The following is a 13,024-nucleotide window of genomic DNA, read 5'->3' as shown; positions in this document are numbered from 1 at the left end:
AATGTGCCGATAGGAGTAAATTGTAAGGTTAGAATTCCCGAAGTAATAGAACTAGTAACTAAGAAATAAAATGAAAGTTAAAGTTGATGATGGGATGGACATCCTTGAAGGAAAAAGGTGTAAGGGTGAAATAGGACTAAAATTAAGGAATAAGTACAGCAGGTTGAAAAGATATCAACAATACCAAAAATAGGAAAAGGGAAGTGGATAAGATGCAAAGGACACGAAGAAAGCTCGATAGAGCCAGTTATAATGATGAGGATAAGGAGGAATAGGTATGCTAGGAACACACTAAGGGATGTTTAAAATAAGTTATTATGAGATGATAGATTAAAGGAGTAGTAGAGCCTCGATCTGAGTGCTAATGTGTCAGAAGTAGGCCATATACTAAGAAGCTATAGGAAGAAGTCTAGATATTTATATTCCAGAGAAGGAGTGAGAATTGATAAGTCGCATGAGTTGAGTTGTCAGAGAATATAAACACTTTTGTTACCTAGAAGGAGAGACCCAGTTTACTTTCCAATATTGATAAATGATACACTTGGCCCTTGGAGGAGACTCTACCTGACTAGTTACATAAGGTCGATAGAGGTTGGTCTAAGTACCTTAGTAATGACACAAAAGAGATTAAAAATTTGAAGTATCATGGGAGGAGAAGATTTATAGGTATTGACCACTGAGGTCATAAGTAGAGTGAAGATCTCGAACAAGATGCCTAGATTAGGAGCTACAGGAAAGCTACTCATAGGATACCATAGAATAAGGAACATAAGTTATGTCATTGGGGAAACAGAGATTATTAAAACAAAGGAATGATGACTGAAGTCACCAAGAGACATATTGGGGCGTAATAAAAGTGAGGTAAGCACCAAAGTTGATTGAAGTTATGAGACATCAAGTCAAGAACAGTGAGGTATAGCGAATACTTGAAATGTCAGAAAAATGGTCAATGAATAGTTACAAGATAAAAGCCCTCTAGAAAGAGATGATGACAAATAGGACACTATAGTAGAATCAGAGAGTGGTAGAATGTCATATATAATATACGAAGAGTTTGAAGAATAAATGTTTTACCAATCTCTGCATAGCTGGAGGAGTAATGATTGCACTTGTTCCGATAATCTTCTTTTCCATATCTCTTGTTTCTTCGAAAATTCGAGGACGAATTTTTCTTAAGGGGGGAAGAATGTAACAACTCTGAAAAAAAAAAAAAAAAAAAATTATGCTGATGGGATTTTTGGCGTGTGGCAGTGGGTTTCCCACTGTCACAGCCAGCTTTTCTTTTAAAAATAAAAAAAAATAAAAACCAAAAACGGGAGGAGGAAGCCCCCCCCCCCCCCCATTTTCTCTTCTCTCCCTTTCCTTCCCTCTCTTCTTCTTCTTCCTTTCTCCGGTGACCGGCCGGCGACGTCCCAAGCAGCTCCCCACCGGCCGGCGACCCTCCGGCGACGTCCAGGACCACCAGAAACGGCGGCAAGAGAGGAAGAGGAGAGAGAAAACGCGCGCACAGTGGGCAGCGGCTTTCCGGCGCGATTCCGGCTTCGTCCGACGTCCGATCGAGGCGATTCCGGTGGCGTTGGAAAGCTTGTTCCGAGAGCTTTCTTTTGACACCAAATTTGAAGCAAATGGAGGTCGGATGAGTGAGATATGGAGGAGAGAAGTTTCGGGTTTTTCAAACTTTTTCGTTAGATCTACGACGATCCGACCGTTGGATCGACGATCCGAGACCACATATGGACTGAGGAAGAGGAGATGAACATGGTGGTATGATCAGATCCGGCAAATGTCGCCGGTGACCGACGGCCGGCCACCGTGCGCGGTGGTGCCGTGGCCCTGAGCTATGGAGATTATTCATCTTCCAGAGGCTTACTATTAAATTTTTGAAATTTTTGAGAAAGATAATCTTCGTTTAAGACAATTTTTATTATTTCTCTGTCTATGGAGCATAAATACAGTGTTTCTTAAACAGGAAAAATTGGAGAAAAATTCTAAGAAAAATATATGATGAAAGTAAAATTATTTGGAGATATTCTATGGTGTTAGTTGAATTTTTGGGTGATCGTAGAATATTTTTGAGAAATATGGATGGATTTTAGTTATATTTTTAGCATGTGGGCATATAAGATAAATTGAAATTAAGATAATTAAATTTTATATAATTTGTTGAAGCTTGAGGATGGAGGTTTAAATATGTGAATATTTAATTGGGTTGAATTAGGAATATGTTATCTGTTGGAAACTTATGGAATCGAGTAAAATTCTTGAATAAAATATTCATGGGTAATTAGAAAATTACAATTCATTTTGCAATAGCCTTATAATATTATTAAGGACCGCGGGGCAAAATTTTAGAATTTTTAGAGCTTGTTTGAGTGAATTTTTGAAAAATGTCAATTATATGGACTAAAACGTAATTTTTAAAATTTTGAGTATAGTCTGATTTGGAGGGCCCAGGAGGGGCCATGTGATATTAATGAGATGTGATTGTGGAAATTGAGAATTTAGAAGTGTTATTTGAGCCTCTTTGCAGTTGGGTAGGTCCTGGTATAGGGAAACTCACGGATTTCCGGCATGAATTAGGCTGTCTATTGCCTCTTTAGAGTTTTATTTTGAGTTAGTACTAATAAATTTATAATTTAATTATTAGGTGATCGAGATCAACTATTTTCCTGCATCCAAAGAACCACAATAGTCGACGATTATCTTGTGAGTAAAATATTAATTTTAATTGTAATTTCGATATTATTATATGTTCAAGCATGCCCATGCATCACTTATATGCATATAATTATGTAGTTAAACTCTAGGCACGATTTATGTTGCATTGATAACTGTTAAAGTGCCATGAATGTTGTTGCGGTAATTTGGAGCAGTGTGCGTGCGTTGGCGTGCGTGTGATATGGTATGGACTATGGATAGGACGGGTAGTCACGGCTTGAGTTCTTCGCTGGGACCCGATCCTTCGAGGGGTAGTCACGGCTTGAGTTCTTCGCTGGGACCCTGGATTTGGTTATTAAGTGGAAGTCCGAGCTGAGTTCTTCGCTGGCACCAGGTTGGATTTAAGAGAGCTGTATAGGGGATCAGCTCCTATATGTTATGATTGATACTACAGGGTGTGTGAGTGCTCCAAATTACCTTTTTGATGTTATGATGTGAAAATGTTGTTGATGTTGCATTTCACTCTACAGGGTGTATTAGTTTTAGATAGTTATAGAGATTATGGTTAAAATTGATATTTTACTTTCTGAGTCGAACGCTCACTCCTGTTCAATATTTTTCCAGGCCACAGGAGGAGTTATTTTACAGAGCGACCTGTTTCCTTTCTCGCAGGTTTAACGTCGATTATTTAATATTATTATTATTCTCTAAATTTGTAATTTAGGACTCCGCATGTGCTAGTAGTAGCATTAAGTCTGTCAGGAACTGTATGAATTCAAGTTTGCGTATTAATAAATGAAAAGAAAAAATTTTATGAGTTTTAAATGGTTATGAATGAGATAACAGGGTTGAGCTGGGCTCCCCAAATTTTTGTTTCTGATAATTTCTGGGCTAAGTTGGCCCGAAATATAATTATAACAGTTTAATTTAAATTATTTTATGTGCATATTGGGCCTAAATTGTGGGTCTGGTTATGGATTTGAGGAATAGTTAGGCTTACTACGGGCCTCGGGGGCTTTAAGCTGGCCCAGGTCCTAGTGCCGGTCCGGCCCATAGATTGGGTCGTGACAGAAAACATACTTTGGATGGTCTAAGCATTGGATTAAACTACTATGAATATTAGTTTGGTTTTATTTTATTAGGGTTTAAGTTTTAAGATTTCCCTTTTATTTCTTTAAATTGCATTTAGATGAAAATTTTGAAATGTGAATGCAAATTTGATAATATATACAAAAATGTTTAATATCAAATAGAATTATTAATTTAGGTCCCACAATATAAAAATTAAAGGTTTTAACAAAGATTATGCAAGAATTACATAGAAATATTATTTTAAAAAATAATTCCTCCCCCCTTCAAAATTTTCAGGCTGTTAAGTAAGGTTTTATTAATTAGAAATGGTAAATTTATTTTGACTTGGCAATTTAATTTAGATCTATTTAAATTTATATTTAATTCGAAATGATATAAATTTAAATGATTTAAGAAATAACCTGATAACTGGTACAATTTTGATTTGAAATTAGTCTATTATATGTTGACTTGATTAACTCAAAATTAAATCCAAACTATTAAATAACTAAAATTAATTTAATTTGATTAATTTATTTGGAGGGTCCCTTAATTCTTGGCTTAAATTACCTGGTAAGTTGAGCAACTTGTGACCACTTTGTAAGCTTAATTTCATATCATATGTTATAAAGTGTTGCGGTCGATCAAAATTATCGATGATTATGGACCTGTGAAGCAGAGAATAAATGAATTCGAGATTTATCGAGGTATTTTTTTTGAAAGTTAAGATTTTTTGACGTTCAAATTAGAACTGATATGATAATGAATAGTGGGCAATATTAATTAAAGAGGATGACATATTTGATTTTGAGAATTTGAGCTACTTATGTAGAATTCTGTTAGAATTCTGATGGAATTTGGTTAAAGAAAATTTGACTAAAATGAAGGTTATCCTTAATAGATAGAATTAATTAAAATATTTATGGTTACTGAACAGTTCATTCAGTAAAGTAAATAATAATTTATTAGCATGGAAAGAACAATATTATGCACAAATTAGAGGTTGCACTTGTAGTTTATCTTGATCTTTCCACCACATGTAGGGAGGAAAAAAAAAAATTCAAAACCAGTGATAGACTGGTTAGCTTATAATGCAATTTAAGAAAAAAATGTTCGAAATTTCATGAATCCTCAAACAATCCAAGACTGAAATTGCAGACATAAATGGGCTGAAGGAACACACATATAAATAATGAAAGGCAGTTATATATACATTCAATGCAAAACTGGCACTACATTAACAAGTGTGAGGGTTCAATTAGGACCCCAACAGCTCAAATACATAACTGTTCTGAGAGACTCCTCAGATTGTTTCAACTTCTCATCTCTCAGCTTCTTCGAAGCAGCAGAAAGCAATTTTTTAGGCTGCTGAGAATATGATCTGATATTGTTCTTGGCATGTTGTTGAAGTGACCTCAGTGCATAGTTCCATCTGCACAATCCTTGATCTTTCAGTGACTCTACTACTCCTATACTTGCTGCTACCATCCAAGCTCTGCTTGTAGAACTCATTTTTATCTTGTAAACTATGGACTGGAACAGAGAACTGAAACTGGTTTGATGTGAAATGTTTAGTAGCTAGGAAAAGAGACTGATATCTTGCCTTGCGGTTCTGGTGTGGCATATGGGAAGAGTTCTCATGCAATATATATATATAGGGAAAAGGTAGTGAAATAAATTAATAAGCAGTGATGGTTTCACCAATAGTTTAGGCAAGCCAATAGTTTTAAGCAGTGGTATTTCTAAAACAAGCTTCCAGTATCATTGAATGGGGACAGCTGAGAGAGAGAGAGAGAGACATTAGCGAACTCCAAATAAACAAAGAGATAAAATAATGGTGATGAATGGTGGGGTAGGATTTGCAAATTGTTGTTTGTTCTTATTCTAAAGTTTGAGTACCTTGTCATATAAAAAGAAAATGGGCTTCTTACACTCTGCATACATGATAAGAAAGGAAGGAAAAAATATATATTTATATATATTCTTTTTATTTGGATATACTTTTCTCTATTTGTGTATTTATTTATTTTTAATTGAAGAAAAAATGATAAAAGAAAAAGGTTTTTTTTTTCTCTTTTCTTATAAAAAAGCGATTATTTCTTATTAGTATCATGTCTAATACATCTACCATGTTAGTGTTATTCAATAGAAAATTATAATTTATACTACGTTTGTTAAGCAAATTCAACACACAATATCAAATTGACAAAAAAATAAAATATAATCCCTTATATGTTAAATCTTGTCATAAGAATTTTGTATACTTTTTCAAAAAAAAAAAAAAAATTTTATTCTTTTGCTTTGGATACAATTTTCTCTATTTTTTTACATACAACACACAATATTAAATTGACAAAAAAATAAAATATAATCCGTTATATGTTAAATCATGTCATAAGAATTTTGTATACTTTTTCAAAAAAAAAAAAAAAAAAAAAAATATATATATATATATATATATATATATATATATATATATTATTCTTTTTCTTTTGATACAATTTTCTCTATTTTTTGTTCATTTTTTCCTTAAATGAGGGAGAAAATAATTTTAAAAAAATATATAATTTATTCTCCGTTCCTTTTTTATTTTATTTTCTCATCTTTAAAAAAAATAATTATCCCATTTTATTTTCCTAATTTTTTTTTCTTCTTTTGTCCACATTTTCAATTCAAACAAAGCCTTATTTTTCGCTAAGTCTATTTTTAATTTATGTATTTATTACAAATTAAAAATTTAGAGCCTATTTAACATTATTGTTGAATTTTACTACTTTGAAAGGTATTAATCACAAAATTACTATTCTAAAAAATAATTTATCTATTGGTAATAAAATAAAAAAATTATTGTTGGGTAAACATATTATTTGATCTTACTAACTAATAATCATTTATTTTATTCCTATTAGATTTTTAATAATTATATTCAATTTACATAATAAAATGTATTTAAATTTAAAAGTTTTAAATCGGTGAAATATTAATAAACACCAATAAATTTTTCACAAATATTTATAATATAATTATTAAAAATTAATATTATATTGAATTTCTAAAAATAATTTATTGACGTGGAAATGAAAAGAAGTGTCTTATATATTGGTTTAAATGAAATTATGTGAAATGGTGAAGGATATTTTTGTACACAAGAAACTAAAATCTGCTGCTTGGTCATCCTTGAAAATGTCATTTGCATGAAACATGCTGCTTTTCCAAAACGTGGGCTTGGATGTCCTAAAATTGAGTTTCTAAATTTAACCAAACAGGTTGAAAGTGAGATTTTTTTTCCCCTTTCATGCCAGGATGCAACCCACAGAAATAGCCTCCTGTAGAAGTTTAGTTGCCTTGAGTTTGGTGTAATAAACTCTTACTCCGTAACACAGCCGATTCATCTCCATACTTTCCAAAATGAGTTCAGTTCAGATGGCTTGTTTCTCTCGTTATTAATATCAAATGGTATTAATACAGCCGACTGACACATCACTTGACATCTTCATTTCCCATACACCAAGATTGGCCATTACTTTCTGGCCACTTAATGCAGTTCTTACTTCTTAGCAACTCATATTGGCAGCTATTCAATTATTGTGCTTGGACTTGCATCCAAATTATTAGCCTTCACCTTATTCATGCAGTCCTTTAAGCATCAATTCAACATACAGTCCATGCACTCATGCAGGGTAATTGAGTTCTGGTACAAAATCTGCAGCAAAATTGCTCAAAATTTTTTACTGAAACCATAATAATGAGGTGGATACGGGGCTGTACATTGGAAATGGATATTAGTTCTGCTGGCCACAGTAGACATAACCAACCATAGCCAAAGCAATACGCTACAGGATAATATGTTTAGAGCTCAACTAAGTTGAGATATATCAAAATCATCTGGAAATTTGAAAGTGTCAGCCGCTCCAAACTTCCTTCGTTCTTCCCAATCTTCAGCAGATTCATCTTCTTCATCAGTATTGTCCTCTTCATCATCATGACCATTGATAGGTGAAGCTGGATCATGTATACTTCTGGATCGGCATGATGTGGTGGCCAGCATTGTCACTTGGTTATGATAAGAAATTTCCACAACAACTGTATCATCATCAGCTGGGAGTGGTTGTTTCCAAGGTTCTCCATCAATTCTCATGAATGTGTGGTCAGCTGCACCCTTACAGAACTCAAAACGAATTCTACTTGCCTACATGTAATAGAGTGAGCAAAAAAGTCAGCTTGTCATAAATGTGATATGAGAGAGTGTTGCTGTTAAAATGATGAGTAAAATTTCTCATCAGCACATATGCGTTTCAGAATTTCAGATTTATTTTAACTCTAATTGGTTCAGGACAGATTTGTGATATGTTTGTACTACAGAAATTCTAAACTCCCTTCACCTAGGACCCAGTTAAGCCAAAAAATCTCTGACTCAAAAGGACAAGGAAAAAAAGGGTTAAGCTGCGGGTGTTTAAAAACTATAAAACTGCAAAAAAAATTTTCATTTCATACCTGTGCAAGACGAGTCCCATGTCCACTTGGAGCAAGCAGTAAAAGCCCATGCCAGGCATTCCTAAAACCAACAACTTCAATAAGGCCATCATCTACGTAGGGAGGGGTGAAGTCCCGCTGTAAAAGAAAGATTTATCTAGTCATTCAGAAAAATGTATTGTTAAAAAGTGATCTGATTGGGAATGGGAGACAACAATCTTATTAAGTGTATGCACACACAAAATTTGTGTTATAAATATGTGTAGAGAGAGAGAGAGAGAGAGAGAGAGAGAGAGAGAGAGAGAGAGAGCTAACATCACGCAATTTCTTCCCATTGGGCTTTCCCCAAGGATTGAGTCCACCAGAAAAACTGGGCAAGTTGAGGCAAACAATGGACCTGATGCTGTATATTAAAGACAAAGTATCAGAGAAATGATGCAACTGATCATGGAAAAATGCAGTTAACACAAGAAATCAAATTCAAATTTGAAGTTATTGAAAAGTATCAAACCTCTGAATGAACCATTACTATGCTCAGCCAGCGACTTAAAAGGCAATAGTTGACAATTATTTTGATAATGTGCATTTTTAGCATCTCATTCCCAAAATGTTATGTCCCATTTAATTCTCCAAAAGTACATAAATAGTGTTCTTGTTCCCTATCTACCACAGAAATTGATTAAGTTGCATAAGAACTGTGTAGTTCCTTTATCAAAGCATTCAATTGCACAATTAATACTACTAACTGAAGAGGGTGACGGGTGAAAAGACAGTGCACTGCATAAAGACCAACACATGTCACCTGCTAGGAATGTTAAGGTCCTCCCATTGGCCTTTGCTTTTCATGACTTTAACCCTTGTAAGCTGTGCTATGTTCCTGCATAGATATCAAGTCATTCTCAAAGACATAGACAAGCCAACACAAAGCCAGTAAATAAGAACACTGGGAAAAATGAACAAAAATTTAAAACTAAGCACCCAATTCTTTCAACTGATAACATTTACCAACTTATAGCTTGGATAAAGTGGAATGGGACAAGTCATATGTCTGATCCCATTTATTTGGGATTCAGCTAAGTTCGGCATTGTATATACTAAACCACCAGATTAAAAATCCATCTAATTTTGGGATTAGCAAGAGCTGCTTCCTAGAAACTATACGATTAACTACAGTAGACAGAGTGGAAAAAGACAAGTGAATATGCTTGTCGAAGAATCTTTCAACAATAACAAGAGACTCACCGTGAAAAAGAATGAAGAAGAGAGGCAGAAAACCATCCTTGAGTACATCCAAGCTTTAAATAAGTACTCTAATCCCAAAAGAAAAGACAAAAAATAATAATAATAATAAAGTAAAAAACCAGCAATAAGTAATATGATTTGGACAGGGATTTAATCAAGGAAAATTATCAGATACACATACAGTGTAAAAAAAAATTGAGATTAGTAGATTTATGCAAAATAAAATTGATAATGGATCCAAGAGATAGGTAGGGAAGGACCATGACTAATATTTACATGTGCTAATTATGCCATGAAATGTTGGTTATTGCATGCAAATAAATGTTGCATTCATTGTCACTTTTTGAAGATGGACCAACAAATGTACATATTTAGTATGAAAAGTTTAACTAGTTTACTGTGGCAATAGTTTTTCCCCCTCTCATTTCCCAAACCAACTTCTAAAGGACTCGATTGTATAACTAAGACGAAATAAAATGAATCCAAAGATTGGAAATTTATAGAAACACACCCTCCCTCCCCCTCCAAACACTCCTCTAGATAGTAACTCCTCCGAAAATGATTATTGATTCTACCAAGTTTTAAAAATCCAGTTAACTGCCCCATCTCCTCCAACTCCACTTGTCCATCATGAGGTATCTGACAACAATCCATCTCAAAAAATTTGTTGTGACATCACAACAATTACTACAATCCTGTGTTCTTTACAATGATTGCTACTTTAGCATCCATCATACTTCTTAATGATTACTCAAAAAGAAAGAGAATTAAGGATAGTCGTGTTAGCTCAATGTGAACTGCTTAAGAGTTAAGAGTACTACTATGTTATTTTTGCATGTGGGTGGAGGCTTGAATAAAATTAGCAAGAGGATCCTTCAAGTCATCATTAACATTTAGCTTCATTAAATATGTCTAAACCAATTTTCAAACAGAACCAGCAAAAAGAACTAAAACAAAGATAAAAAAAGGGAAAGATCATGTCAAGTTCTAATCTTGCCTACCAAAAATGCATAATATTAAACATTTGGTATGATACCTGGTTTACTAATTGGTTTTTAAATTTCTCTGGATGTAGCTTCCTCTCAGAGTGAAAGGCATATGATACTTGAGCATCCATTCCTATACAATATATAACATATCACTCAAGAAAGTTGGCAAGAAGAATAAAACAATACCAGTTTCTACAAGCAAGAATCAATGTCAACCTTTGCCTGTTGCTGAAGAATGCTAGTGTTGGAAAATAATATTGATTTCTCCGTTTTCTTTTTCAGCACCATAAGTCATACATATAACTGTGAAAAAACTTTGATTTATAAATACAAAAACTTAATTAACTCTTTGTTGTCCATGAGAGAGCTACCTAGCTAAATATTCTTAGTTCTTTCTTTGCCTTTCTTCTTTATTTTACTCATGAAAACTATAATAACCAGCCTCTAGCGAATTTCAAAATTCCTAATTAGTAATTTCAAGCCTTACCACCATAAATCTAACAAAGGTAGTACTGTCCAAAGCTGCCCTACATCCTTAGCAATTCATAAATTATGGTATACATCTATAATAGTGTTCCAAGAGATGTCTTATGGAGTATGTTAGAACAAAAGAGGGTATCTATTAGATACATACAAGTGTTGAAAGATATGTATGAAGGAGCAACTACTATTGTGCGCACAGTTGAAGGGGACACAAGAGATTTTCCAATCTCAATTGGATTACACCAAGGATCAGCTATAAGCTCTTACCTTTTTACATTAGTTTTAGATGAATTGACGAAACATATACAAGAGAGTATTCCTTGGTGCATGATGTTTGCAGATGATATTGTTCTGATAGATAAGACGCGAGAAGGAGTCAATAGAAGAGTTTTGGAGAAGTACTCTAGAGTCAAAGGGCTTTAAGTTAAGTAGAACGAAGACAGAATACATGCATTGCAAGTTCAGTGAAGGCCAAACTGGTGATAGGGAAGGAGTTAGTTTGGATGGAGTGGTACTGTCCCAAAGTAATCACTTTAAATATCTCGGCTCAGTCCTTCAAGTAGATGGGGGATGTGAGAAGGATGTTAGTCATAGGATTAAAGCCGGATGGTTGAAGTGGAGACGTGCAACGGGAGTTTTATGTGATCGCAAGATTCCCAATAAGTTGAAAAGAAAATTTTACCGTACAGCCATACGACTGGCTATATTTTATGGTAGTGAGTGTTGGGCACTGAAGGAGTCGTATGCGTTTAAGATAAGAGTTGCAAAGATGAGAATATTAAGGTGAATGAGTGGCTATACTAGACTAGATAAAGTCCGTAATGAGAGTATTAGAGAAAAGGTAGGAGTGGTGCCAATTGAGGATAAGTTGAGAGAAGGGAGATTGAGGCGGTTTGGTCATATGAATCGTAGACATACAGAGGCTCCAGTTAGACAAGTAGAGCACATTAGGTTAGAGGATAGAAAGAAAAAGGGGTATACCTAAATTGACTTGGATGGGATTAGTACAACTTGACATAGAAACATTCAATATTTCTGAGGATTTAACACAAATTCGTTTAGAGTGTAGAAAGCGAATCCATATAGCCGACTCCAAATTTTTTGGATAAAGACTTAGTTGAGTTGAGTATACATATCAAAACCTTAGGAATTATTCTTGATTCTTTAATTAAATTAATTAGTTAATTCTGTCAATAAATTGATAGAGGTCAGTGTATCTGTATAGGTGATCGATGTCAATTTGCCTTTCTTCTCTCCAGTCAGACTCACTGCAATTGGGTTGACCAACTGTGAGTTAGATATTGATTATTTTTGTAATTTTAATATTAATTATATATCTGGCATGCTCATGCATTTCATAAAATATTTAATTGTACACATAAATAGTATATATATTAGGGGTATTTTGGTTATTGCATATTTAATTAATTATTATTTATTTGTAATTGTTGCCCTGACGATAATTTGGGGCTAGATGTGTCACTACCTAGGGATGGGGTTGGGACGTGCTCGTTCAACCAGCTACGCACTGGAGTGGACTTTGTATCCCACATCCGAAACAGGAACGAAAGATTTGGGCCATATATGTGGGAGCCTTCCTGATCTGGTTAGTGCGCTTTTGGGAATGAAACCTCCCAAGGGACAAATCCGTGAGGCCCACGGGCCAAAGCTGACAATACTGACTGGAGAAGGATTAGGCTATTACAATTTGGTATCAAAGCCTAGTTCCCTCTAGTACGGTGTGTGATGCGAGGACGAACCAGGCGAAAGCTGGTGGGCTTGTCACGACCCAGGGATAGGGTTGGGACGTGCTCGTTCAACCAGCTATGCACTGGAGTGGACTTCGTGTCCCACATCCAAAACAGGAAGGAAAGATTTGGGCCATATATGTGGGAGCCTTCCTGATCTGGTTAGCACGCTTTTGGGAATAAAACCTCTCAAGGGACAAATCCGTGAGGCCCACGGGCCAAAACGAACAATACTGACTAGAGAAGGATTGGGCTATTACAAGATTTATTACTCATATATGGTATATATATGGATATGGATTGGACGAGTAGATGCGGCTTGAGCTAGTTTTGTTGGAACCTAGTCCTTATGAATATGGA

The 13,024-nt window shown here is 34.6% G+C and overlaps 2 protein-coding genes across 2 annotated transcripts; both read right to left on the bottom strand.

Annotated features, from left to right (window-relative positions):
* Window positions 1-4,915: 4,915 nt before the first annotated feature.
* LOC131179536 (uncharacterized) lies at window positions 4,916-5,364 on the bottom strand. The gene has a single exon (XM_058146413.1). The coding sequence runs from the start codon at window positions 5,239-5,241 to the stop codon at window positions 4,984-4,986; it is 258 nt and encodes an 85-aa protein (XP_058002396.1). The 5' UTR covers window positions 5,242-5,364; the 3' UTR covers window positions 4,916-4,983.
* A 2,069-nt stretch (window positions 5,365-7,433) lies between these two features.
* Window positions 7,434-10,718, bottom strand: LOC131179234 (diacylglycerol kinase 5-like). Its single transcript, XM_058145428.1, has 6 exons — window positions 10,481-10,718; window positions 9,445-9,512; window positions 9,005-9,079; window positions 8,518-8,605; window positions 8,224-8,340; window positions 7,434-7,918 (listed from the first exon to the last, which is right to left on the bottom strand). The coding sequence occupies exons 1-6, from the start codon at window positions 10,559-10,561 to the stop codon at window positions 7,586-7,588; spliced, it is 762 nt and encodes a 253-aa protein (XP_058001411.1). The 5' UTR covers window positions 10,562-10,718; the 3' UTR covers window positions 7,434-7,585.
* Between the last annotated feature and the right edge of the window lie 2,306 nt (window positions 10,719-13,024).

Source organism: Hevea brasiliensis, chromosome 4 (genome assembly GCF_030052815.1).
Source record: "Hevea brasiliensis isolate MT/VB/25A 57/8 chromosome 4, ASM3005281v1, whole genome shotgun sequence".
Taxonomy (NCBI): Eukaryota; Viridiplantae; Streptophyta; class Magnoliopsida; order Malpighiales; family Euphorbiaceae; genus Hevea; species Hevea brasiliensis.
Note: the sequence above shows the minus strand (reverse complement) of the source record. Positions and strands in the feature narration are given on the sequence as shown.

Bases quoted from the DNA above. Each gene is read 5' to 3' on its own strand.
- LOC131179536 (XM_058146413.1), bottom strand. From the start codon at position 5,241: ATGAGTTCTACAAGCAGAGCTTGGATGGTAGCAGCAAGTATAGGAGTA.
- LOC131179234 (XM_058145428.1), bottom strand. From the start codon at position 10,561: ATGGATGCTCAAGTATCATATGCCTTTCACTCTGAGAGGAAGCTACAT. The intron at 9,513-10,480 runs GTATCATACCAA...TTTTGGGATTAG, and splicing joins AAAACCAATTAGTAAACCAG to AGTACTTATTTAAAGCTTGG. The intron at 8,341-8,517 runs GTTAGCTCTCTC...TTTCTTTTACAG, and splicing joins ATGGGAAGAAATTGCGTGAT to CGGGACTTCACCCCTCCCTA.